The sequence below is a fragment of the Hippocampus zosterae genome, chromosome 6 (genome assembly GCF_025434085.1).
Source record: "Hippocampus zosterae strain Florida chromosome 6, ASM2543408v3, whole genome shotgun sequence".
In the NCBI taxonomy this organism is placed as follows: Eukaryota; Metazoa; Chordata; class Actinopteri; order Syngnathiformes; family Syngnathidae; genus Hippocampus; species Hippocampus zosterae.
In genome coordinates this window covers 24,644,086-24,667,534 of record NC_067456.1, presented here as the reverse complement: position 1 = coordinate 24,667,534, position 23,449 = coordinate 24,644,086, and the positions used below count along the sequence as shown (strand labels likewise).

Genomic DNA, 23,449 nt, shown 5'->3' with positions numbered 1-23,449 from the left:
TAAAATTGGTTCAGACATTAAACAAGGGGGGGGGGGGGGGGCGGTAGCCGAGTGGTTAGTACATCGACTTCACAGTGCAGAGGTTCGATTCTGGCTCCGGCCTTCCTGAGTGGAGTTTGCATGCTCTCCCCGTGCTTGCATGGGTTTTCTCCGGGTCCTCCGGTTTCCTCCCACATTCCAAAAACATGCATGGCAGGCTGATTGAACACTCCAAATTGTCCCTAGGTGTGAGTGTGAGTGTGAGTGATTGACTGGCAACCAGTTCAGGGCGTCCCCCACCTACTGCCCGAAGACAGCTGGGATGGGCTCCATTTAGCACCCCCACCGTTACCCTAGTAAGGATCAAGCGGTTCGGAAAATGAATGAATGAATAAACGAAGGGACGGGAAGTCAGGGACAATCCGTGTATCAGTCGTTCTTTCGTTTTTCAACTGCACGGATTGGGAACGTTGTCCCCACAAAGGTTTGTCTGTTGTAGTGTCGTGGTCGAAGCAGCCTCAGCGCGGCGCGATGACGCCTTCACCCTACAAACACCGCCTCTGAAGGCTGGCAACGCCCTCGACGTCTCAAGTGAATCAGGTGGAAAGTCAGCTGACAATCAACAACCCGGAAGAGTTACAGAAGTTACAGAAGTTGCCATGTAAAAAAATAGCCTAGTCTTTACATCACGTGTCTTATATTGGCTTTTAACTAATAAAATGTTCGGTGGAGACGACGAAGATGGGGATTTCTTGTCACCCACAGGCGGGTAAGTTGTGCCTCTTGTCTCGACGATGATGAATCTGTTAGCATACGAGTTAACTAGCATAACATCAGCCAGTGTTAGTCGATAGCTGCATAATTTAAGCGTTCTGCCATTCAAACATGAATGTGGTTGATAGCTGCTGCTGCGAAATGAAACAATGTCGATGCATTTTACTCGTATTAATTGTGATGTTTGTGATGCACTTTTTTTAAAAGGGTCGTCTACCAAGTAACAGTCTGGGACACATTCACTGATTTATTACTGATACGTTTTGTTTTGGTAACCGAGGTTTCCCGAAATAACATTATATTCCAGATGTGTGGAGTGTGTGTGATGTGCGATATGAACATGTGGAGGAGTGTGAGTTTGAAGTTCATCCGCGATTTGTGAAACATACAGTATATTCAAATTCATAAATTGTATATTAAACATATTCACAAGCTCAAGTAACTGTATGATTGAAGATATATCATATTCTAAATAGAATAGTTTTCCACTTCCACTTTTCGTCATGGACCGGTCGAATCCTCAACTCAGGTCGACACTGTTGTCAAGACACAACACTTGCATGACCATGAACCTTATTCGTTTTTAATGGCGATATTAATGTGATTCAGATGATCTCTGATTTAACTTGGACATGAAGGAGGATGAGAAGTTTTTGAAAAAGTACGGAACAATTAAGGACAGAAGTGGGCAAAATAACAAAATCGGAGTGTAGCCAAAAACTGTACAGTATTAACAGTACAACACCAGTTCGTGCTACTCACTGAGTTTCCATTACAGATCCCTTTTCATCTCAACAGTATTTTTATAGCAACACTGTCATCTAGTGTACAGTCAATCCGGACAGACGGCTATTTCATTAACTATCAATCCAGCCGGTTAAGAATGCTGGCTGTGTTCTGTCTCTCTGTGCTCGTCCACCAAGATGCTTATGCACCTCTATTTGAGGCATGGATTTCTAACAGTAAACGGACTTTGGCTAACGCCTTGCAAAAATTAGTTCAGGATATTCCTTCTTCAATAGTTAATCATTAGTCAATATTCACAAATTATTAATTCATAATCATTAAGTAATTGTACATTATTAATTAAATTAGTTATTTGTGTGACACGACTTTTTTTGCTAATGCATTATAACAGAGTTTGGCATTCTGTCCACTGGGATGGAACGATCGCTCATTTTGGGGATGGAGGGTTAGATTTTTTTGTGTTGTTGAAAAGGACGGACTAAGCAAGGATGGAAGTGGGTTTTTGTCTGTCCCTTTAATCACCCCCAACCTGGTTAAGTACCTGTAGACACCCATTTCACGAACAACTGACAGAAACATGCCCATCCTGTCTCACGTGTGTAACCCACAAATACCAGCCCAATGTGATGTGCCGCTTGTCTCGTGAGATTTCACCGTGTTCGTATGTGGGAGGGAGTGACTTCACTTTGCTTCCAACAGACAAGACGAGGAGCGCTCGTCCTCCGTCCAAAAAAGTTTACACTTCGGCAGTCAGGCTAATTACCGACGGTGGTTGTGTTGGCAGCTAATGCCATCTTGGTTGACAAACAGTTGTAAACAAAAAAAGATGCTTATCACCCCCCATTTGAGTCACGGATTTCTAAAAGTAAAGTTTTTATGATTTATTTAATTTTACCACAGTAGCTATTTTTGTGTTATGAAATACTAATGTTGAGTTGAGTATCACCAAGAAATTAAAAAATATAAAGAAACAGGGATGTCATTTTCTTTGATTGATTTTTCTTTTTTTTCTGCGCCAGTCCAGCCCTGATCGTCAAATAAACCTAAACCAATATTTTAAATTATTTAAATGAGGCTAAACAAATTTATTTTGACTTGACATTTGCTCTTCTTGTAGTGCCAAGTTGGCTTCTCTGTTTGGGGTTGACGAAGAAACCAGTCAAGGGAATGATTCCTTTCATTATACAGCACCAAAACAGCCTAGAAAAAGCTCAAATCCAGGTGAGACTATTCAAACTAATTAATGAAGTGACTATAACTTGATGTGACTGCTCAATGTTTTGCTACATCTTGTTTTGCAATTTTAGGCATCCAAACAGCAGCACCATCATCTGGTCCCCTTGAAGTCTTATTTGCCGTCGCTGTCCACGCCTTTCGATAGTAAGTACCCAAATTTTAATGTTTAAAGAAACGAAGACCAGTTTGTTTTCATTAAATTGTATTTTACACATTGTTCTACCATATGCACTTTGTCTAAATGCTCATATATTGTCTGCGGGAATGATATGAAGAAGAACGATTTAAAATAATTGATATGCCCCTTACACAGTATAAAGGGACAGTACGTGAAGCAGGGAAAGCTGGGGGCAGCCATACTGGGCAACCACACGAATAAAGAGGTAGGGACTGCGCTTTGGAATATTGTAGTACATATGAATTAGAACCATTGGATGGGTGTTGTGATGATTGTGCTGATCTGCCATTTTTCTTAATTATGTCTCTATTTTTGTGTAGTACAAGTTGCTCCTGTACTTGAGCCAGCAGAAGCCAGTTACTTCTGCCAAGATCCACATTGACTTCATTTTTACGGTGAGCTTTGGGACGTTGATTGGCAAACTTAATTAACAAAAGACCGCATCTCACTGAGCGGTAAAGCACGTTTCGCAAATGTACGTAGCACAGTGTCAATATATTTCTGTCAGATGTTAATATTGTAGACAGATCAAACAATCAAAATCCCATTCTCTTTTAAAAAAGAAAAGTCCTGTTTTTGTTTTGAGCAAAAATATTAGTGTATAAACATTGTGCATGTGTGCATGTGTGCATGCATGCGTGTGCGTCTATATCAGTGGTTGTTAACCACCCACTTGGCCATCACTGGCTGGTTCATTTTGTGCACAATTAAATAACTTAAGACGTTTATTTTTTTTGTTTTCAATAAATGCCTTTTTAATGTCTTGAATTTGTAAAAAAAAAAATCATATTATTTTCCATTAATTAAGGGTTTTGGTGAACGTCCATATGAACTGATTGGGTTCGGTACCTGTAACAAGATTAAGAATCTCTCTCTCTCTCTCTCTCTCTCTCTCTCTCTCTCTCTCTCTCTCTCTCTCTCTCTCTCTCTCTCTCTCTCTCTCTCTCTCAGGGAGTGAGAGAGATAGATAGATACACTGTTTTTAATTATTTTTTTTTTCCCCGAAACAGACTTTCAGTTAAACTTGACTATATTCTACTGCAGATTACTCAATAATCAAGGATTACATACACTAGAAATAAATATTTACCTAAGAAAATAATAAAATCTGATCTTTCTTTTGGTTGGTTCCATGTAGCCATAATACACATTATACTGTGGGCCTTCAAAGATAGGTCAAAATGCTCTATCTAGAAGGGAGGGCACTCAAACTAAGTTAATGAAGAAGCTGATAAAAAAAGACACGTGCCTAAAGTATTTGTCCAAAACCACAGTTGAAGATGGGGAACTGATCACATCATGTGTGAAGTAGCCTCTGGACCACTGATCTATGCACCACAATTACCAGCAACGGTGGTGCCAAATATTCAAAAAAATTTCTCTCTCTCTCGTTCTTTCTTGTTTCCGAACATATGTATACATGTTTGAATCTCTTTGCTTTCACACTGAAATAAAACGCATCACATCATAAAACGTGATGCATCTTATGTACACTAAACAACTTAATATTTCACATTTTTTGTTTTTCTGCAGGTACAGTCCAACAATTACTGCACATTTTATGATGACCAAAGGCAGAATTGGTCCCTCATGTTTGAATCAGAGAAATCATCATCTGACTTCTGTAAAGAGGTAAGGAACAAAAAGTCACAAGCTCAAAAAATAAATCAAGAATCATCTTAAAAAAACATTCTCAGGACTTTGCGAATTCGAATCACTTTTTTATTTTGACATTTTTTTTGGTGATTTCAGTTTAAATATATTAGAACCTCTGTTTGGAACCTGAAACATTCTAGAATTTAGGTACCGTAATTTTTCCCATCTACCGGTATATATATATTGCGCGTCATCCCGCACGCGGTCTGTCCTTCCGTCTGTCCCTTTTCAAAACGTACCTACTTCACCGCGCCGCTGCGCGCCGCTGCGCGCCGCCACTGCGCCGCTCAGGCAGTGGCTCACTACGATCGCGCGGGCATCTTAGCGAAAAAATGTTGTCTACCCACAAGCATTGCAATGAAATTGTTAGTTATTTAGTAGAGCTAAACATCTCTTTATTTTCGCGATAAGCAATGAAGATGAACAAAAAGTTGAATCAAGCAACAACACTTTTGTGGGCCGAAGGCCCACCTTACCAGCCTTCCGCAGAAACTAGCTGATGAGCCGCCCGGAGGGCGGCGAACCAGCTAGTTGAATATAAATGGCATTGATCCGTTTCTGCTCCAAAACTGTAATCTTTTTTTTTAAACCAGTGTGTGGTTAAAATAAATAGAAATCAGTATCGAAATAAGTGCAAACACACTATCATAATTAAAATGCATAACAGTTATTGCTCATTAACACTAAGGAGGGGAAAAAGGGAAGTAGAACTACAAATCCTCCATTAAAAAAGTCTTCCACCGTGTTTTTTTTTGTCTGTTTTTGTGTGTGTGTGTGCATGTGTATGTATATGTGTACATATATGTATATGTATATTAACTTTTGCTCACGGTCTGGATAATTTTTTTTCCATTAGGTGTGTTTGGCAAAGGCAAACAGCTGCAAAGTTTTCGATGCGGTGCTGACTCAGGATCTAAGTCCCGGGGAAGGCCAGGCAGTACAACATGGAGACTCTTTAGAGGTGGCATACAGAGGCTGGCTCTTGCAGAACCACACTATTGGACAGGTTTGGAATTGAAGCCAAACATATATTTTTTGTTCAGTTCTGGTGGGAGTGGGAAAACAATTGTGAACAATTAAGTTTTATTTCATTTCAGATGTTCGACTCCAACCAAAATAAAGACAAGTTGTTACGGCTGAAAATTGGAGCTGGAAAAGTAATTCAAGTAAGATGAAAATTTGTTTTCTTTAGGTTTTGCAGTTATAGTTAACTGAGCACCAAGTGAATTTTCGAGGCGCTAGATAATTTTGTTTGAACAAATGTCATGATGATCATGTTCCTGCTCTTTTAATATCTATTATTCAATATTTTGAGTTTTATCCACTTAGTTTAGTCAGTCATATTCACTCTTTTTCCACCTTCTGTAAACATCCCATCACCCTTATTCAGTGACGTTTTGGGCCCCGGGTTCACACACTTCACCGTTTCATCCACAATTGGCCTACCTGTATTAATAATAATAATAATAATACATTTTATTTATAAGTGCCTTTCAAAACAACCAAGGACACTTTACAATGTGTATACTGTAAATTAAACTTAGTATTGTTTTAAATCACTATATCTTTATAATGGGGAGAAGAGATGTGGCTGCGTTTTCCACCGGCAGGCCAACATACAGAATATACCGGTAATTATACATTTCACTAAGTATTGTTTTAAGTCAGGGCCAGTGCCGGTTCTGGCAGGGCTACCACAACTCGGCCCATATTAAGCCATATGCTGCTGCTGAAGTTGAGAATGAGGAGAGAGGAGCGTCGGCGCAGAGCGCCGATGCGTATTTGGAACCGAGAGTCGCCGCTTGGATGGCGGATTTACATGGGACAGGAGAAGTGAACCAATCTCTTTTTTTCGCCAATGGATGCTACAGCATCTTGTTGACTTTGAAACTTAGCTTGTAGCCGACGTGTGCACATTTTGAGCATGACGTCTCTGATCCACTGGTTAAAGGACACTTTGATTCTGTCATCTTTCATCTCAAACTGCTTCAAACACAAAGCGTGTGACAGAAAAGTGGTTAGGACTGCACGACTGACCGTATTTTGTGTTATGTGTTGTGTTTATTATTTTACTTTCCCTTTGACGAACAATCACATAGTCCAGGAGATGCCAGTGTTTGGAGCGGGGGTGCTGCCAGGTGGTCTTAAACCTGTTCTTCACAATAACACAAAATGGTGTTAGTGATGACCAACTGATGTTCTGCACAGAGGGAGAGGAGCCGATGGCCGTTGTTGTTCATTTTTCCCACTCCATGCTGGCCAATAACTTTGCTCCATACCAGGTGTTCCGTGCCCACCCTAGCATTGAAATCTCCCATGACTATGAGCTTGTCCGTAGCCGGTGTTTGCTGCAGGATGGTGTCCAGAGCTCTGTAGAAATCCTCCTTAATATTGTGCTCGGCATTCAGAGTTGGTGCATAGGCACTGATGAGTGTGGCGAAGCGTCCCTTTGCCAGGGAATGCGCCATGTCATCAGTCTTTCATTGATGCCGGTGGGGGATTCTGGGATGCGCTTCAACAGTTGGGACTTCACAGCAAAGCCAACTCCATGGTTTCGACGAGTGCCTTCGGGGACTCCTTTCCAGAAAAAGGTATACCCTGCACCAACTTCTGTCAGGGAGTCCTCTCCATGTATTCTGGTCTCGCTGAGAGCTGCGGTGGGCGTCGTTCCTTACGAAAATGTGAGTACAGGTTAACAGTGACTTCGGTACTCGTCTGCTGCGCTGGTCTCGGTAGGTCTGGAGTACGGGTCGGTACCTTCCGACCGTGCGTCATTGATCGGCGAGATAGGCCGTGGAGTCGGCGGCGTCTTGGCTGGACGGGAAGAACTCCCCGGGAACGGCGATGGTTTCACCGAATACCATCTCGGCTGAGGAGACACCGAGACCTTCTTTCGGAGTCGTCCGCATTCCGAGAAGTACCCAGGGCAATTGGGCACTCCAGTCTGGTCCGGTGCAGCGGGCCATGAGCGCTGCCTTCAACGTGCGGTGAGTGCGCTCGGCCATTCCGTTGGCGGCGGGGTTGAAAGCAGTCGTATGATGCACAGTCGTTCCCATGAGCTGACCAAGGGCGGTCCAGAGCTGTGACGTGAATGAAGAACCTCGGTCGGAGGTGATATCGTCAGGAACTCCGAATCTGCTGACCCAGCCTTGGAGAAGGGCGGCGGCGCAGTCTTGTGCAGTGGCTCCTTTCATTGGGATCGCCTCAGGCCATCGAGTCGACCGCTCGGTGGACGTGAGGAGATACTGGTAGCCGTCTGAAGGTGGCAGCGGTCCAACTATGTCGACGTGAAGATGGCCGAAGCGACGTCGGGGTGGTGGAAACTGGCCGATACCGGATTCTGTATGTTGGCCGATCTTACTGGCTTGGCATTGGAGGCAGTTGCGAGCCCAGGCTCGTACGTCTTTGTTGATTCCATGCCATACAAACTTCTCGGTCATCAGTTTGGCGGTTGATCTTCCAGACGGGTGTGATAAACCATGGATGATATCGAACATTTGACGTTGGAGCGTTTTCGGTATGAGTGGCCGAGGGCGTTGCCTGCTCACATCGCAGAGTAAGGTGCGTCTGTCGTCGCCAAACGGTACGTCTTCCCATCTCAGGCCTGTGACGGACTGACGATAGTCACCGGTGCCTTTCTGATCAGCCACTTGGGCGTCGGCGATGGCTCCGTAGTCGACGCCAAGATGGACGGCGTCGATTTCCACTCGTGACAGGGCGTCGGCTACTGGATTCTTTTCACCAGGGACGTACTCTATCTCGCATCCGAATTCTGCGATGGCGGAGAGATGACGCTGCTGACGGGCGGACCACGGGTCCCCAGCTTTGGTGAAGGCGTGTACGAGGGGGCGGTGGTCGGCACGGATCTTGAACGGCGTTCCTCCCAGCAGGTGGCGGAAATGTCGCACAGCCAGGTATACGGCGAGAAGTTCGCGGTCGAACGTACTGTATCGGGTTTCAGGTTGGCGTAACTTCTGACTGAAGAATCCCAGAGGCTGCGGGATACCGTTGATGACCTGCTCCACCACACCTCCTACAGCAACGTTACTTGCGTCGGTCGTCAGTTGAAGCGGAGCCGCCGGCTTCGGGAATGTGAATGTCGCGGCCTTGGCGAGGGCGGCTTTTGTAGCTTCGAACGATTTGCTCTGGGCGGGGGTCCATTTCAGGTGTTTCGGGTTGCCGCTGAGCGCACCGTATAGCGGGGCCATGACGTGGGCGAGGCGAGGCAGGAAACGATGGTAATAGTTCACCATCCCAGTGAACTCTTGGAGAGTCTTGATCGTTTTTGGCGTAGGGAACTTGTGGATGGCGTTGACTTTAGCGGGCAGGGGGCGGACTCCGGAAACGTTGATTTCGTAACCAAGGAATTCTACTTTCGACGCGCCGAAAACGCACTTGTCTCGTCGTACTACCAAGCCGTTGTCGCGGAGCAGTTGGAGGACGTTTCGGACGTGGTCGTGATGTTCTGCCTTCGTCTTCGAATGGATGAGTATGTCGTCGACGTAACATACACAGTACGACAGTTCGCCGAGGATGCTGTCCATGAGGCGTTGAAAGGTGGCGCCGGAGTTGCGAAGACCGAACGTTGAGTAGTAGAAGACGTAGGAGCCGAACGGCGTGATGATCGCTGTTTTGGGGACGTCGGGCTCGTGGACGGGAACTTGAAAATAACCTTTCAAGAGGTCCAGTTTCGTGAAGTATCTGGCGCCGTCCAACTCGTTGGTGATGTCCGCGATGTTGGGTAGGGGATAGTGATCCGGTTCCGTCTTCACATTCAGCAGGCGGTAGTCTCCACACGGCCGCCATGCACCGTCAGTCTTTTTTACCATGTGCAGCGGTGATGCCCATGGACTGGATGCTTTCTTGCAGAGTCCCATCCTTTCCATTTCGGCGAAAGCTTGTTTGGCGGCCTTGAGTTTGTCGGGCGAGAGGCGTCGGAACTTGGAATAGACGGGTGGTCCTTTTGTCTCGATATGGTGGAAGATTCCGTGTTTCGCTGCTTTCCCCGGTGTCTGGTGAAGTTCGGGTTTGAAGACGTCGGCGTACTCGGTTAGTAGGTGCTCGTATGGGTCGTTGGTTGTGATTGCACAGGCGTTGACGTTTTCTTGGACCCGGGCGACGAGGTCGGTGGACTGGAACGATTGGAGATTCAGCATTCTTCGGTTGCCGACATCGACCAGTAGGTTATGGTGCCCGAGGAAATCGGCTCCGAGCAGTGGTGTCCTCACGTCAGCGATAATGAAGTCCCAGGCGTATGGGCGGTTGGCGATCTTGATGTGGATGCGGCGGCATCCATACGTGGCGATGGGCGTACCATTGGCGGCCACGAGTTTGACTTGGCATGGCTGGTTGTGTCGGTTTTGGTCTGTGGCGGGGTAGATGGAGCGGCATGCTCCGGTGTCGACCAGGAATTCGCGATTGGAGATGGCATCGGTGACGTAGAACCCCTGGTTTGGGTTGGCGATTGTGCAAACGTAACTGTGATAAGGGCGCCACACCGCCGGCGTTACTGTCGGCGGGTGGCCGTCGCGTTTTTTGAGAACTTGCAGTTCGGGAGGCAGTTTCTCGCGTCTCTGCCGAACTTGTTATGGTAGCTGCAAATACCAGACGGTAGCATGTAGCCGCGGGACCACTTGTTCTGGGGCGGAGCTTGACGGCGATCATGCGGTGGGCCTGGACGGTGGCGTACGGCATTGATGTCTGCATCCACATTGGGCGGGGCTAGTGCGCTGCAGGCGGTGGCGACCGGCGTCGATTTCTCGGCGGCTCTGGTCGCGGTAATCAGGTCATCGGCTTTGGCGACTAGTGCTGACATTGACAGTGTATTGGTGTCGTGGAGGGCGGCGCGAACTGAGGATGGGATGGACTGTAGCCATAGTTCGCGCATGGGGTCGACTTTGCGAGGCTGGCCAGTAGACGGATCGGCGCCGGGTAGTCGGGCGAGTGACTGCATCTCGTTCCACAAACTGAGAGCTGTGCGGTCGCCTAGCTCCTGACTGGGCATGGCGAGCAGTCCTTTGGCGCGGGCGCTGACGGTAAGAGTATACTCTTTCAGCAGGTGATCTTTCAACGAGTCGTACGTGATTTCGTCGTCTTGCTGGTCCAACCATGCCGAAACGTGCTGGAAAACGCCGTCGGGGATGGCTTCTAAGACCCCTTTTCCCCTTTTGTTCTCGGATCTGTGACTTTCCGGAGGCGGAATTGTACTTCAGCCCGGCGAAACCAGGAAACGGGTTCCTGAGTGCTGAAAGGCGGCAGTTTCACCGAGACGGCGTGGATTGTGAGGTTGTTGTCGGACGGCGTCTGCGGTTCCGACCGGGTCGGGAGCAGGCCGTTGGAAAGCGGTGGAGTTGTCGACATCTTGAGTCTCGAAGGTTGCGTGTTGAGAACGGCGACGGGTCACCAGTTGTAAGGAGCGACGGCCCGGCGAAGTGAAGTACTCGAAGAGCGGTGGTACACTGCTTTATTTTAGCAAACATACGATCATTTATATACCAGCAAAGCGGACGTTAGTGTAAACAAACGTCCAGCCCGCCCGGGGGCTGTGATTGGTTGGTAGCGAGCGGCAGCGGGGGCCGCCGATTGGCTGATCAGTCTCACGGCGCGAAATTCAAATGTCAGAGTTCTCAGAGGGCATTTGTGGTTGCTACAGGACGTTCCACTAAGCTATGCATAAATTTTTTCTATTTCGTTTATTATCCTTTCGACCGCAAGGGGGATACTCCGACGATTGCGGTTTACCGTTCGGAGTGTGGAGAGCAGACAATTTTTAGACCATTTTTCTAGGTCCCTCCCCATCACAGGGGTGAGCAGTGTGGAGCTGCTCAGTCACAATGGAAGCTGCCGAAGAGATGCGCTGCTCCATCCCGCAGTGTCAACGACCATCACTCCATTGCCGCCTGTGTGCATGGTTTGGCTAGGCACTCCCAGCCACATCCTTGGCCTATGCCCACCGCCATTCCACATCGCCACAGGACTTTGGGGGATTAGGGGGATGCAGGGTGGGGGATTGGGTGTGGGGTTGGGGCAAGAAGCTTGCGCAGAGGTTCGGATTAAGTCAAGTCAACAGTATTTATGAGGGTGTGGGTGCACAGTCCTCACTCCCACCATCTTCACTCCTGCCAGGTGGTTTCCGGTGGCATGAGGGTACCCATGACGACCTTCTCCTGGCAAGAGTTGCAGGGGGCTGCCGGTAGTCCGGTCTGTTGGACTCCGCCTATGCCTGCCCCCAGGTGCCGGTTTGGGATCACTCTTTGTCTGGCCTCTACCCTTCGACCTGTTCGGCTTGGGTGACCCTGCCAGGAGGGCGGGACTCCTGCCGACATGGCTCTAGGGGTCATGGAGATGCGCAAAGTGCCTGGACTATGTGATTGTCCGTCAAAAGGACATACGGGATGTCCTCATCATCCGTGTCATGCGCGGAGCTGAGTGTTGGACTGACCATCTCATGGTCAGATCCAAACTCCTCATGAGCATTCAACCCCATCATCCAAGGACAACTCCCAACAAAAGGCTCAACTGTGCAGCATTGAACAACCCCACCACCAGAGCCAACCTCCGGCGACTGCTTGCTGAAAACCTTGACAAGATCCCGGAGGAATCAGGTGACTGGCCAGCTCTGCACCAGGCTATCCAGAGCACAGCTTTGGAGGTGCTTGGCCAGTCAAGGAGGCGCCACCAGGATTGGTTTGACTGCAACTCAACCGAGATACATACACTTCTGAAAGCAAAGCATGAGGCCCATAAAGCTCTCCTGTCCTGCCCTACATCTCTCACCCGTAAAGCCACCTTTTCTGCAGTTAGAACAGTGACCCAGAGAGCACTCCGTATCATGGAGGACACCTGGTGGGTGCAGAAGGCAAATGAGATCCAAAACCTGGCAGACTGTAACAACACCCAGGGCTTCTACAATGCCATCAAAGCACTGTATGGTCCCAAGAAGCGGGCAATTGCTCCAGTCCGATCAGCTGATGGCTCTGCACTCCTCAAGGACCACCATGAGATCCTTGCCCGTTGGGCAAACCACTTTGAAAATCTTCTCAACCATAGCAACCCTGTCAACCCACACATTCTGGACAATCTTCCAGACCTGCCAACAATCATGAGCCTCGTCACCCCACCATCCTATTCTGAAACCCAGCAAGCCATTGCGGGCCTAAAGAACAACAAAAGCTCTGGTCCTGATGGCATCCCTGCAGAGGTTTTCAAACACGGAGGTTATCTCCCCACGCGCCGACTGCACCTCCTGATTCAAAACATCTGGGAACATGGAACCGTCCCGCAGGATTGGAAGGATGCTAATATTGTTGTTATTTATAAGCAGAAAGGGGACAGAGCAGCCTATGGGAATAGCAAAGGAATCTCTCTCCTCTCCACCGCAGGAAAGATCTTGGCCAAAATCATGCTCAGCAGGCTGGTCAAGCATAGGGATGTGAATCTCAGCACTGAGGACGATTCGATACACATCACGATCCACTACCAGCGATGCGATACTTAAACGATACATGGAATTTTCTGGCGATACGATGCGATACACATTAAGTTCAAATCAATGCGATCCGATACGATACAATGCAATTTGTTGCGATATTGTGCAATTAAACATGATGCAAATAAGCAAAGAAAAAAAGCTTTTAAAAAGATGGAATTCAGTATGGTATTACAAAAAGGATACCACTTTATTCCTTATAAAGAGTAGAACTTGTAAAACAACTTATTTAAGCCCTTTCACAATTGGGTTTTGTGCAAAGAAAATGTAAACAATTTGGCACCTGAGACTCGCAGCTGTTGCTATAGTGTAAACACAGACTATTCTCACTGAGTGTCTTATATGAAATATAATAATATATATATGTATATGAATCTCTAGCGCAAGATGTCCACCCATCCAGTGTAAGTGCAACTCTTTGCGCACTGTTCAGCGACACAGTAATCTCACTTCTCACTTTGTTGTACACATCGGGAATATGTTTTTGTAAGTGAACACAGACCTGTCTGGTATTTTATACCTGGGTTCCAAAACGTGCACGAGCTGTCTGAAACCCTCGTTGTCCACCACGCTAAGGCTGGAGGTCTTTGCATATGAAATAAGCAGTGGCCTTAGTTATAGCCATTGCGCGGTCACAGTGAGTTGCAAGGGGACTCCCAAAATAAGAGGCGATTTTTTTCTGATCCTGACCTGGTTTACCAAGAGTTTCTCCGGTGTCCGACGAGGAACTGGGCGGGGAAGCGGGAGGGAAACTTGTCGGTGATCTGGTGCCATCGGTTTAAGTGGGTCTGCATATTTGTGGTGCTGCCGTTGTATGGCTTCTTAGTGCGACATTCCTTGCAAATTACGGAGGTTTTATCAAGCTTTCCGTCTTTCTTTTTGAAGCCGTAGTATTTCCAAACATAAGATTTGAATGTTGCGGCTGCATTAAATATAGTAGTTTCCTTGCTGCTGCGTGCGCTAACTTCCATTATGTTTCGCTCGTTGTGTACTGGACTGTATGTGACGCACGGCTACCGTCCGTATTCAACACAAAACGCAAAGCAATGATGGTGCATTCATTGCGCCTAAGAAATGGCAGATATGTGACGTTTAACATGAATAAAACGGCGATTGAATCGGATTTTACCGATACCCATCAATGCATCGTGATGAATCGCGATTTCACCGATACCCATCAATGCATCGTGATGAATCGCGATTTCACCCGTCAATCGCGTCGTACCCACTGAATGAGCCGATGCACTCGGATCGCGGACGTGCGCATCGATGTATCGATTAATATCGATTATTTTCCACACCCTTAGTCAAGCACATCTCAGAAAGTGTGCTTCCAGAAACTCAGTGTGGCTACCGGAAGACTAGATCCACCATTGACATGATCTTTGTTTTAAGACAGCTAATGGAGAAAAGCAGAGAACATCACAAGGACCTGTACATAGCCTTCATCGATCTTAGCTAAGCCTTTGACACCATCAACCGTGAGTTGCTCTGGAAACACCTCTCCAAACTTGGGGTGCCACCCAAGTTTCTCAGCATCCTCCAGCAGCTGCATGATGGGATGCAAGCCAGAGTGCTCATTGGAGGACTCCAGTCAGAGCTCTTCAAGGTGAAAGTTGGGGTGAAGCAGAGTTGTGTCTTGGCTCCAGTGCTTTTTAACATCCTCCTTTCTGCCACTACGTGCCTCTTCCACCGTGGCATGGGACATGAAGACGGTGTCCATATGGAGTACCGCCTAGACGGAAGCCTCTTCAACATCAGACGGCTCCAGGCTCACACAAAGACAAAAATCTGTCAGATCTGTGAGCTTCAGTATGCTGATGACTGGCACTATACTAGCTCACAGTTCAAACTCTATGCAGCACGCCCTGGACACCATTTCCAATCTGTACCAATCCTTTGGTCTTCAGATTAACATTAAAAAAACTGAGGTCATGTTCCAACTGACTACCCCAACTTCCACATCCCCCACCTTTCACATTAATGGCACTCCACTAAACGTAGTGGACCATTTCACCTACCTTGGCTCCACTTTATCTTCAAACTGTTCCCTTGACACTGAAGTCCACACCCGTATTAATAAAGCATCATCATCCTTTGGTCGCCTACGCAGCAGCGTCTTTGAAAACCGAAACCTGAAGACCCGTACCAAGATTGCTGTGTACAATGCAGTACGTCTCTCCACTCTGCTCTATGGGTCAGAGTCATGGACTCCATATCGCCGGCACATTACTACCTTGGAAGCCTTCCACATCCGCTGCTTGCAAAAGATCCTCGGCCTGTCCTGGGAAGATCGAATTCCCGAAACAGACATCCTTAATAGCACCAATTCCATCTACATGGAAGCGGCCGTGGCGAAGAAACATCTTCGGTGGATCGGACACACCATTCGAATGCCAGACAATCGCCTGCCCCGCCAGGTCCTCTATGGCCAACTGAGAGGTGCAAAGCGTTCTGCCGGGGGGCAAAAGCGACGCCTCAAGGACTATAGCAGGGACCTCCTAAAGCGAGCCAACGTCAACCCCACGCAGCTTGAAACACTTGCAATCAACAGACCAACCTGGCAGATCACTTGTGCCACTGCAATCTCTCAATTACACCAAATTAACCAAGGCAGACGAACCGAGAAACACATTCAACGACATCAGCGGGCAGCTGATACCCCCCTGGTATCCGGTTTCCCTTTCTCCATCTGTGGTCGAGTCTGCGGCTCAAGGATCGGTCTCTATGCCCACGAGAAGTGGCACCAGCGACAGAGTCGCTGACCCCCCCACCCCCCACCCAACCCATCCTCCCTTCCCTTGGAGCAAGTGTCATCATCAGACATGATGGACAGCTAATCTCATTTTACTTTATGTTAACTGCTTTGTTAAGCGCTTTGTTACAGCTGCCGCTGTTGTGAAAGCGCTATATAAATTGGCATGTATTGTATTGTATGTGACTGGAGCTGTGGTAACCTTCCTTATTTTGTCTTCTTGGTGTATAAAATGGTGTAAAATAACACATTCATAAAAGGTGTATATAAGGTGTATAAAATAACTGATTATTTTTTTTTTTTTGCAAAGTTCTTGTTCCAGTAAAATATTTTGGAAATATATCGTCAGTCCCTGTCAATCTTTCCAGCATATCTTACGTCATACAATAGCCAACCGAGACAACTATCAGTCATTAAAAATGGTCATGCTTTACAGTTTTTAAAAAGTTTGTGCTCGTCGACCAACTGAAAAAGTCAGGGCGGTCAGCGGGGGAGGCTTTGATGGGAGGAGTACAGCCTTTCCAATTTACGAAGAGATTTAGGAAAAACTTTCTTGCATACAGTATATTCTTAAAAGACTACTTGACAAATTCACAAGACTGTACTCTGCATACTTCATATTGAGGAAGGGCTAATGAGTGCAGCATGTGTCTAAATAATATTTTTTCCTGTTGTTTTATTGTTTTTGTTTTTTTCTAAACACTTAATCTGTTTATACTCTTGTTGTGTGAGCAGGGATGGGAGAAGGGGGTGCTCGGGATGAAGAAGGCTGGCTGTCGTCTCATTGTTGTCCCACCGAATCTTGCTTATGGATCACAAGGTCTCCCTGACCGTGTCCCAGCTAACAGCACTCTAATTTTTGAAGCAGCAATCAGACGGGTGAGCACCTATGTATTTTGCTCCTAATCTACCTAAATTTGCTTAGACAGTATTCTGCCACATAATAAGTTTGACCGATCATCAAGAAGCAGTAACTTTGGTTTGAGATATGGACATTAAATGATTACCATCACAGCAGTAGCAATGATCTCTCGATTGTTTTTCTTGCAAACGGGTCATTTTTTTCAGTTAGACTTATGTGGTGCAGGTGAAAATTTCCAAGGAATGTGGCTCAGATCAGTCTTGTGCCAGTTCAAGAGATTCTGGTACTCTCTCCCCTGCTCCGAGTGTTGAGAATCTGGCAACAGAGCCACCAGTACAAACAGCTGCACTGGACTCAGGCACACCAGGGTGAGGCAAAAACTGTAATGCGATTTTCCATCAAGCTTTTTTACAGTTTGCTTTTTTTGCCACTAGGGAGACACCTCAGCACGCAAAGTCAAATTCCCTCAGTGAACAACTCACAGTAGGTCATGCTAGATGACTAGTTTCTGCAGCTGTTTCAATTTATGAATGAACGTTAATTCTTTGTCCAAATCCAGACTACAGATCCCACAAAAGCCAAGCTGATCTCTCGTATGGCAAAGATGGGCCAACCCATGTTGCCCTTTCTAACATGCCAGCCTGAATCTAGTGACTCTGAATTGGAGGTGAGTGTCAAGTGTTACCAATAGCAGTTCTCGACAGGTTTACCTGGCATGGCAAGGGGGTGGCAGGAAGATCAGCATGCATACAAACACGCATGGACAAACACATTTCCAATTGAGCTTTCATTTTCTGCATTCCCTGGCAAGTTTTATGGATTTTCCGTGAATAACATAGCTTAATATTGATCACCTACCCAGTCTGTGTAGGCCATGGGTGGCCAACCAGTCAGAGACTAGAGCCAATTTTTTGACTGCGTTACTGCAAAGAGCCACATCATACCCTTCCTAGGGCACACACGCACACGCACACGCACACGCACGTGTGCACACACAACACACACACACTTTTTTGCCCAAAGATCGATTTTGAAGCGACCAAGTTCCCACGATCGACCCGATCGCGCATGCGCGCACACACACACACACACACACACACGCCGGTGCCCTCCCGTGCACTCGCGCACATATGCACGATGAGCAACAGTCGGAAAGGGCCGAAAATGAACAAAAGCTAAAGACACAAACAAAAAAACATTTTTCCCACGCATTTCCTCCTCCCACCCCTTGCAGTCGACTTGGGACCAGTTCGCTGGCTCCCGGTCGATTGCGATCCACATACTGGGCACCCCTGCCTTAAAATCAGAGGTAATTCGCTGACTGGCTTAGCACCATTGTTTGCGCATGAGCAATGATGCAGTTATCCGATTGGTTGCCCTCTATCTCAATCAAGTAACGGGATTGATGATAAGCTGACCTAATACGTTCTGTGTATTTAGTGCCTTTGTTTGAATGGCATCGCCACTGCCGAGGCGTTTTCGACGCTTGTCGTGTGAAAACCTGGGAGCTGCATTGAACCAGGCAAAGAGCCGCATGCGGCTCGCGGGCTCGGGGTGGGGGGTGGGGGGGGGCGGCATCCCTGGTAGGCCACCCCTGGTGTAGGCTATGCAATAACATATCTCTTATAAGTCTGCTACAAACGATTATTTTGCCAGTCGACTAGTCACTGATAGCAGTTGCAATTAGTTGACTAATCGAATCATCACAGCGTATTCTTTAAGGTATTTACAAACTAAATAAAGACCATTTAAGATGAGAGTACATTCAACATTGATTCAACTTGGCAGCTTGTATCAGCATTCCCGACATGTTTATAAATGATGGTTCGTCTTAAATTGAAGGTGATACAGCACCCCTTAACTTGTGTAGCTGTAAATGTTTAGTGTATTTCAAAATGGAAGCAAAATACTTCTACACTTTGCAAAGTTGCAGTATGACTACTATGAATGTTTCTGTAAAAACACACCAGGCTAGCCGGGGGACGAATGCCGCTTTTCCATTGGTCCCAAACAGCCCCACAGCAAACCACTCTGCTCGCACGTGCACCACATCATACCACACCGCCTCCTTTGCTTTTCCATTAGAACAGGTGACGAACAGGATAGGGTCGGCGGGGGGGAGATGTGGGGTGGGGGGAGGGGAATCAAAGGAACTCTGCAAGCCTCTTTCATCGAGTGGGGTTCTGCCATAACATTTCACGAGTGGTGAATCTCAGCTACTGATTTTGTGACAATTCAAAATATGAATTAACGTTAAGTGATGTGGCGAGGTTACAAAGTACTGTACAGCCCATCAAATGCACAGAAGCTTTCACATATAGACGAAAACTCTATATCCGTGTTGAAGCCAGTGAGATACTACCACCCACCAAACTGACCGCTATCAAGATGAAAATTCCTGGCTCTGCCACTTACCATGACTGACCTCTGGCCAAGCAGAACAACAGTTGTACCTGCCCTTGATAATTGACTATAAAGTGGACCCCCACATACTTGAGGTTCGGCACCTGCGGATTTGCATATCAGTGGATTATTTTCAATTTCTTTCAATATTTTTAAAAAATATGTTGGAACATTTTGGGTGATTTAGAATGTTTATCATTATTTTTTGAAGAATTTTGGGAATTAAAAATATATTATTTTAAATTCCATCTCAGATCAGTGAGCCTTAATTTCTACGCACATTTTTGCTGTTCATTGCCCTGACCAGTTTTTATCCCACGTAAGTAGGGGGGGTCCACTGCATTAATGGGAATTTTCAAATGAACACTTGAAACCCAATGGTATTGTTGTTTATGTATAAACTGTATTTGTTCCACCGAACTGCACTTTGTGTTTGCACTCAGCAATAGATTTTTTTCAGTTATCCCTTGGTAAATTGGAAATGCTTGAGTTCATTTTGTCATTGATTAGTTCAAGTTTTGCACTGAAACCTGTTTACATAAAGTTGCACAATAGATATACTGTTTTCCATAACTTGAGTAATTACGATTAATAACCGTGATTACATTATTGATCGGAGTAATCATAATTATCATTTTGCCCATAATCATGTAGCCCTAGATTACATACAGTAGTATTTTCAGTTAAATGACACCATCTTATTTTGTGTAGGATACCACCACTGGTAGAGTCAAGAATCTGCCTTTGGCACCATCTCCTGTGCAGATCACTTCTGCTGCCCCAGTTCAAGCACATGGTATAACTAAAGCTTGATTGTATTTTATTCCCTTTAGTGTAGCTGCATCAAGTGGATGCATAATGCAACTGCAGCCACTATTGTAGCTTCTTTTCTATGTGCCTTATAATGCTGTCCACCCTATACAGTATGTGAAAACAATTTTTAAATTGGCTATTCATTGAAGGTGCGCCTTATACTCCGAAGCACCTTATAATGCGGAAACAAACGGTAGTTTAAAAAAAACATTTTTCCTGTGACATGTATTTTGGCCAATTTGTGTTATGTTTTGTTCTATTGTTTCTCTTCAGTACTTCCACATCCCTACCCTGCTCTTCCTACTAATGTACAGGTACTTCCCAACTGTACCAATATTGCTGCACAGCCTGGTTTGCTTAGTAATCATCACACTTTTCAGGTGAGCTTTCCTCCTACTTTGTCCATATTTTTGGAAATACTGAAGGTTATGAGAGGAAATAAAAGTTGCTCTTGTTAATTATTATCATTATTATTATTGTTGTTATGTCGTTGTTGCTAAAGTTTTACGCCTACCCACAGACTTCTGTTCCTATGAATCAGCTCCAGTCTGTGAGCCAAGTTTATCCTACACGTATCCCTTGCATTGGTAAGATAAGAAACCACGGGAAAGACTAAAATATCAGAAACATACTTTCATGTTTCCCATGTTTGTATGTTTTAAGTGACAAAACTGTGTTCTTCAGGCTCGAATGACGTGACTTCCTTCTTGATGATTGAGACGCGACAGCAAAACACAGAGATCCAGTTAGCTGTGGGAAAAGTAGCAGATAAGGTCGATCAACTCGCATCAAAGGTACAAAATCCAAGGATATGCCGAGTATAGCTTTAACACAAACTGGCCCTACTTTATACTTATGTTATTTTATTTATTAGATAGATGACCTTCAAAGGCAGGGAATTTTCCCCTTGGGCCTGTCTGGTATATCGATGGAGTCCTCCATGATCATGCAAAACGTCCAAAGAATCATCCAGGTATATGCCAACGTAATTTTACCACCATCTCAAGAGACTGTCACCCTTGCGAATGGAAAATTTGGAATGATTGCTTTGTTCATGATGTCAAGTGCTCTTGATCAGGGTAGTCAAAATAATTTTCAGCACAGGCCACATCTGAATGACAGTTTCCTCATGAAGGCCAGTTATAACCCTAGCTCCTTTTCAGCCTGGTAGATGGAGCTGTAGGTGGTTAGGGGACAGAGTTCAAAATCCTGAGAGCCTGGTAGTAACCGTGGATCAGTATGTCCTTTTACACCCAGTTCACGAGGAGCAGCTCGGAGCTGATTGGTTTACATGTCCTGTTGCGAGTTGCATCCCATATCTGATTGCTGAGCTTACATTTGTTTTTGTAATGTGAACGAGAACATGAGAAGATCCCCTTCAACAAAAAATCTGAATTGGACATCATGTCCCACAGTTTAGAGATACTGTTGAACATGTCACGCATAGCCATGTCCATATTCAGTGTCTTTTTTAATATGTTCAAGGACTTCAGGTGGCAATAATGGCCTGTCCTCTGTTGTAGTCTCTGTACCTCAAGGGAGCCTGGCTGCAACCACCATTCTCAGCTGCTCTACCACGGACAGCCTGGAAATATGTTGGTTTAATACATTCACTCATTCATCTTCCGAGCCGCTTGATCCTCATTAGGGTCGCGGGGGGTGCTGGGCATTCAAAATAAAATTGCCTTCCAGGGTTTTCATGAAATGTTCATCAAAATCAAATTTACGTATAATTTAAGTCAAGTCAACTGTATTTATAAAGCACTTTCAAACAGCCATCGCTGCATACCAAGTGCTGTACATGGAGCAATATAACGTATACAGTATATGTATTACAACATACATATAACATGCAGAATAAACAGTAAGACAAATATAATAAATAATTGAAAAAAAAGGTCTTCTCTTTTTCAAATGGACTTTTAATATGAATAAATAATATCAACAATAACAAGAAAATAAATGTATGGTTAAAAGCAAATATCGTTTAACAAAAAAATACGAAAATGCCATTCCAATTTAACTATGAATAATTCATTTATTTATTAAAAAAAGGAAATATGCATATTCTCTTTGCCATTCAATTTAAGGATTTTGGAATCCGGGCGGCACGGTGGTCGGCTGGTTAGCACACTGGCCTCAAAGTGCAGAGGTGCAGGGTTCGATCCTGGCTCCTATATCAGTGATGTCAGAGTTTGGTTCGCATCACAGGCAGTAAGTTGGATTCGTTTCCAGTGGGGATTGGCCTACGCCTTTGTCACAGATTCTGCTCATAACCTTTAATGGACAGAATTTCTAGGCGCAGGCGAGGCATTGACGGGGTCTGGATTGGTGGCCTTAGTATTGCATCTCTGCTTTTTGCAGATGATGTGATGCTGATGGCTTCTTCTAGCTGGGATCACCAACTCTCACTGGAGTGATTTGCAGCCAAACGTAACAGTTTGGATGAAAATCAGCACTTCCAAATCTTAAACAATGGTCCTCAGTCGGAGAAGGGTGGAGTGCCCTCTCTGGTTTGGGATGAGATCTTGCCCCAAGTGGAGGGGTTTAAGTTTATTTGGGTCTTGTTTACAAGGGAGGATAGGATGGAGCAGGAGATTGACAGGTGGGTCGGTGCAGCATCTGCTGTGATGCAGACATTGTATCGGTCTATTGTAGTGAAGAATGAACAAACAAAGAAGCTCTCGAGTTACCGGTCGATCTACCTTCCTAACCTCACCTGTGGTCACTCGCTGTGGGTCGTTATCGAAAGAACTGAATCCTGGATACAAGTGGCCAAAAGGAGTTTCCTCCACAGGGTGTCCAGACTCTCCCTTAGAGATAAGGTGAGAAGCTCAGTCATCTGGGAGGGACTCAGAATAAAGCCACTTCTCCTCCACTTTAAGAGGAGCCAGATGGTGGCTCAGGCATCTGGTTAGGATGCCTCCCTGGTGAGGTGTTACAGGCATGTCCCACCGGCAAGTGGCCACAGGAACAGACGGCCCAGACATGCTGGAGATACCATGTCTCTTGGCTGGCCTCATAACACCTTGTTGTCTTGGCTTTCTTGCTTAAGATCTTGCCCCCAGCAATAGAGAGTGGATGGATGGATCTATATAGCATTTGAACAGTGGTCTGTAACTTTTTTACATCCACTGCATAATCTCCTTTTCTTATTTGTAGGAAAATGAATGTTTAAAGAAGGACATCTTCGAGAAAGGTTCTCGTATTGAAGAGCAAAACCACAAGATAAGTGAACTATTCAACCAAAGCCAAAGGTGAGCCTGAATATTTTTTTAATTGTCTCAACCATTCCTGTCCATAGGGCAGATATCATGCTTCGTTATATATCTTGTGTAGGTATATGGAACAGAATAACACACTTTTGGAAAGAAGAAATGACTCTCTCCAGTCTTCAAGTGAGCGGAGTCGGGCAAAACTACTGCAGGCTGAACAAGACAAGGTCAGTGTGGCTAATCACTGCCAAATTGGAATGGACCCAAAATATAGCTTTGTTTACATTAGTTATAGCTTAGACACACACCATTTTTTTAATCTTATGACTTCAAGGTAGGATGC

At 45.7% G+C, this 23,449-nt stretch overlaps 1 protein-coding gene across 1 annotated transcript in view; it reads left to right on the top strand.

Annotated features, from left to right (window-relative positions):
* Nucleotides 1-564: 564 nt before the first annotated feature.
* The window catches only part of fkbp15b (FKBP prolyl isomerase family member 15b), a 37,827-nt gene continuing 14,942 nt past the window's right edge, over nt 565-23,449 (top strand). Inside the window, exons 1-19 of the mRNA XM_052068204.1 lie at nt 565-748; nt 2,618-2,721; nt 2,808-2,880; nt 3,050-3,119; nt 3,235-3,309; nt 4,448-4,546; nt 5,427-5,576; nt 5,668-5,736; nt 16,549-16,692; nt 16,901-17,043; nt 17,110-17,158; nt 17,235-17,342; nt 19,790-19,874; nt 20,165-20,271; nt 20,412-20,478; nt 20,576-20,685; nt 20,766-20,864; nt 23,054-23,148; nt 23,231-23,333. Coding sequence (XP_051924164.1) covers nt 699-748; nt 2,618-2,721; nt 2,808-2,880; nt 3,050-3,119; nt 3,235-3,309; nt 4,448-4,546; nt 5,427-5,576; nt 5,668-5,736; nt 16,549-16,692; nt 16,901-17,043; nt 17,110-17,158; nt 17,235-17,342; nt 19,790-19,874; nt 20,165-20,271; nt 20,412-20,478; nt 20,576-20,685; nt 20,766-20,864; nt 23,054-23,148; nt 23,231-23,333 — 1,800 coding nt within the window. The 5' untranslated portion in view covers nt 565-698. The remainder of the gene's footprint in view (nt 749-2,617; nt 2,722-2,807; nt 2,881-3,049; nt 3,120-3,234; nt 3,310-4,447; nt 4,547-5,426; nt 5,577-5,667; nt 5,737-16,548; nt 16,693-16,900; nt 17,044-17,109; nt 17,159-17,234; nt 17,343-19,789; nt 19,875-20,164; nt 20,272-20,411; nt 20,479-20,575; nt 20,686-20,765; nt 20,865-23,053; nt 23,149-23,230; nt 23,334-23,449) is intronic.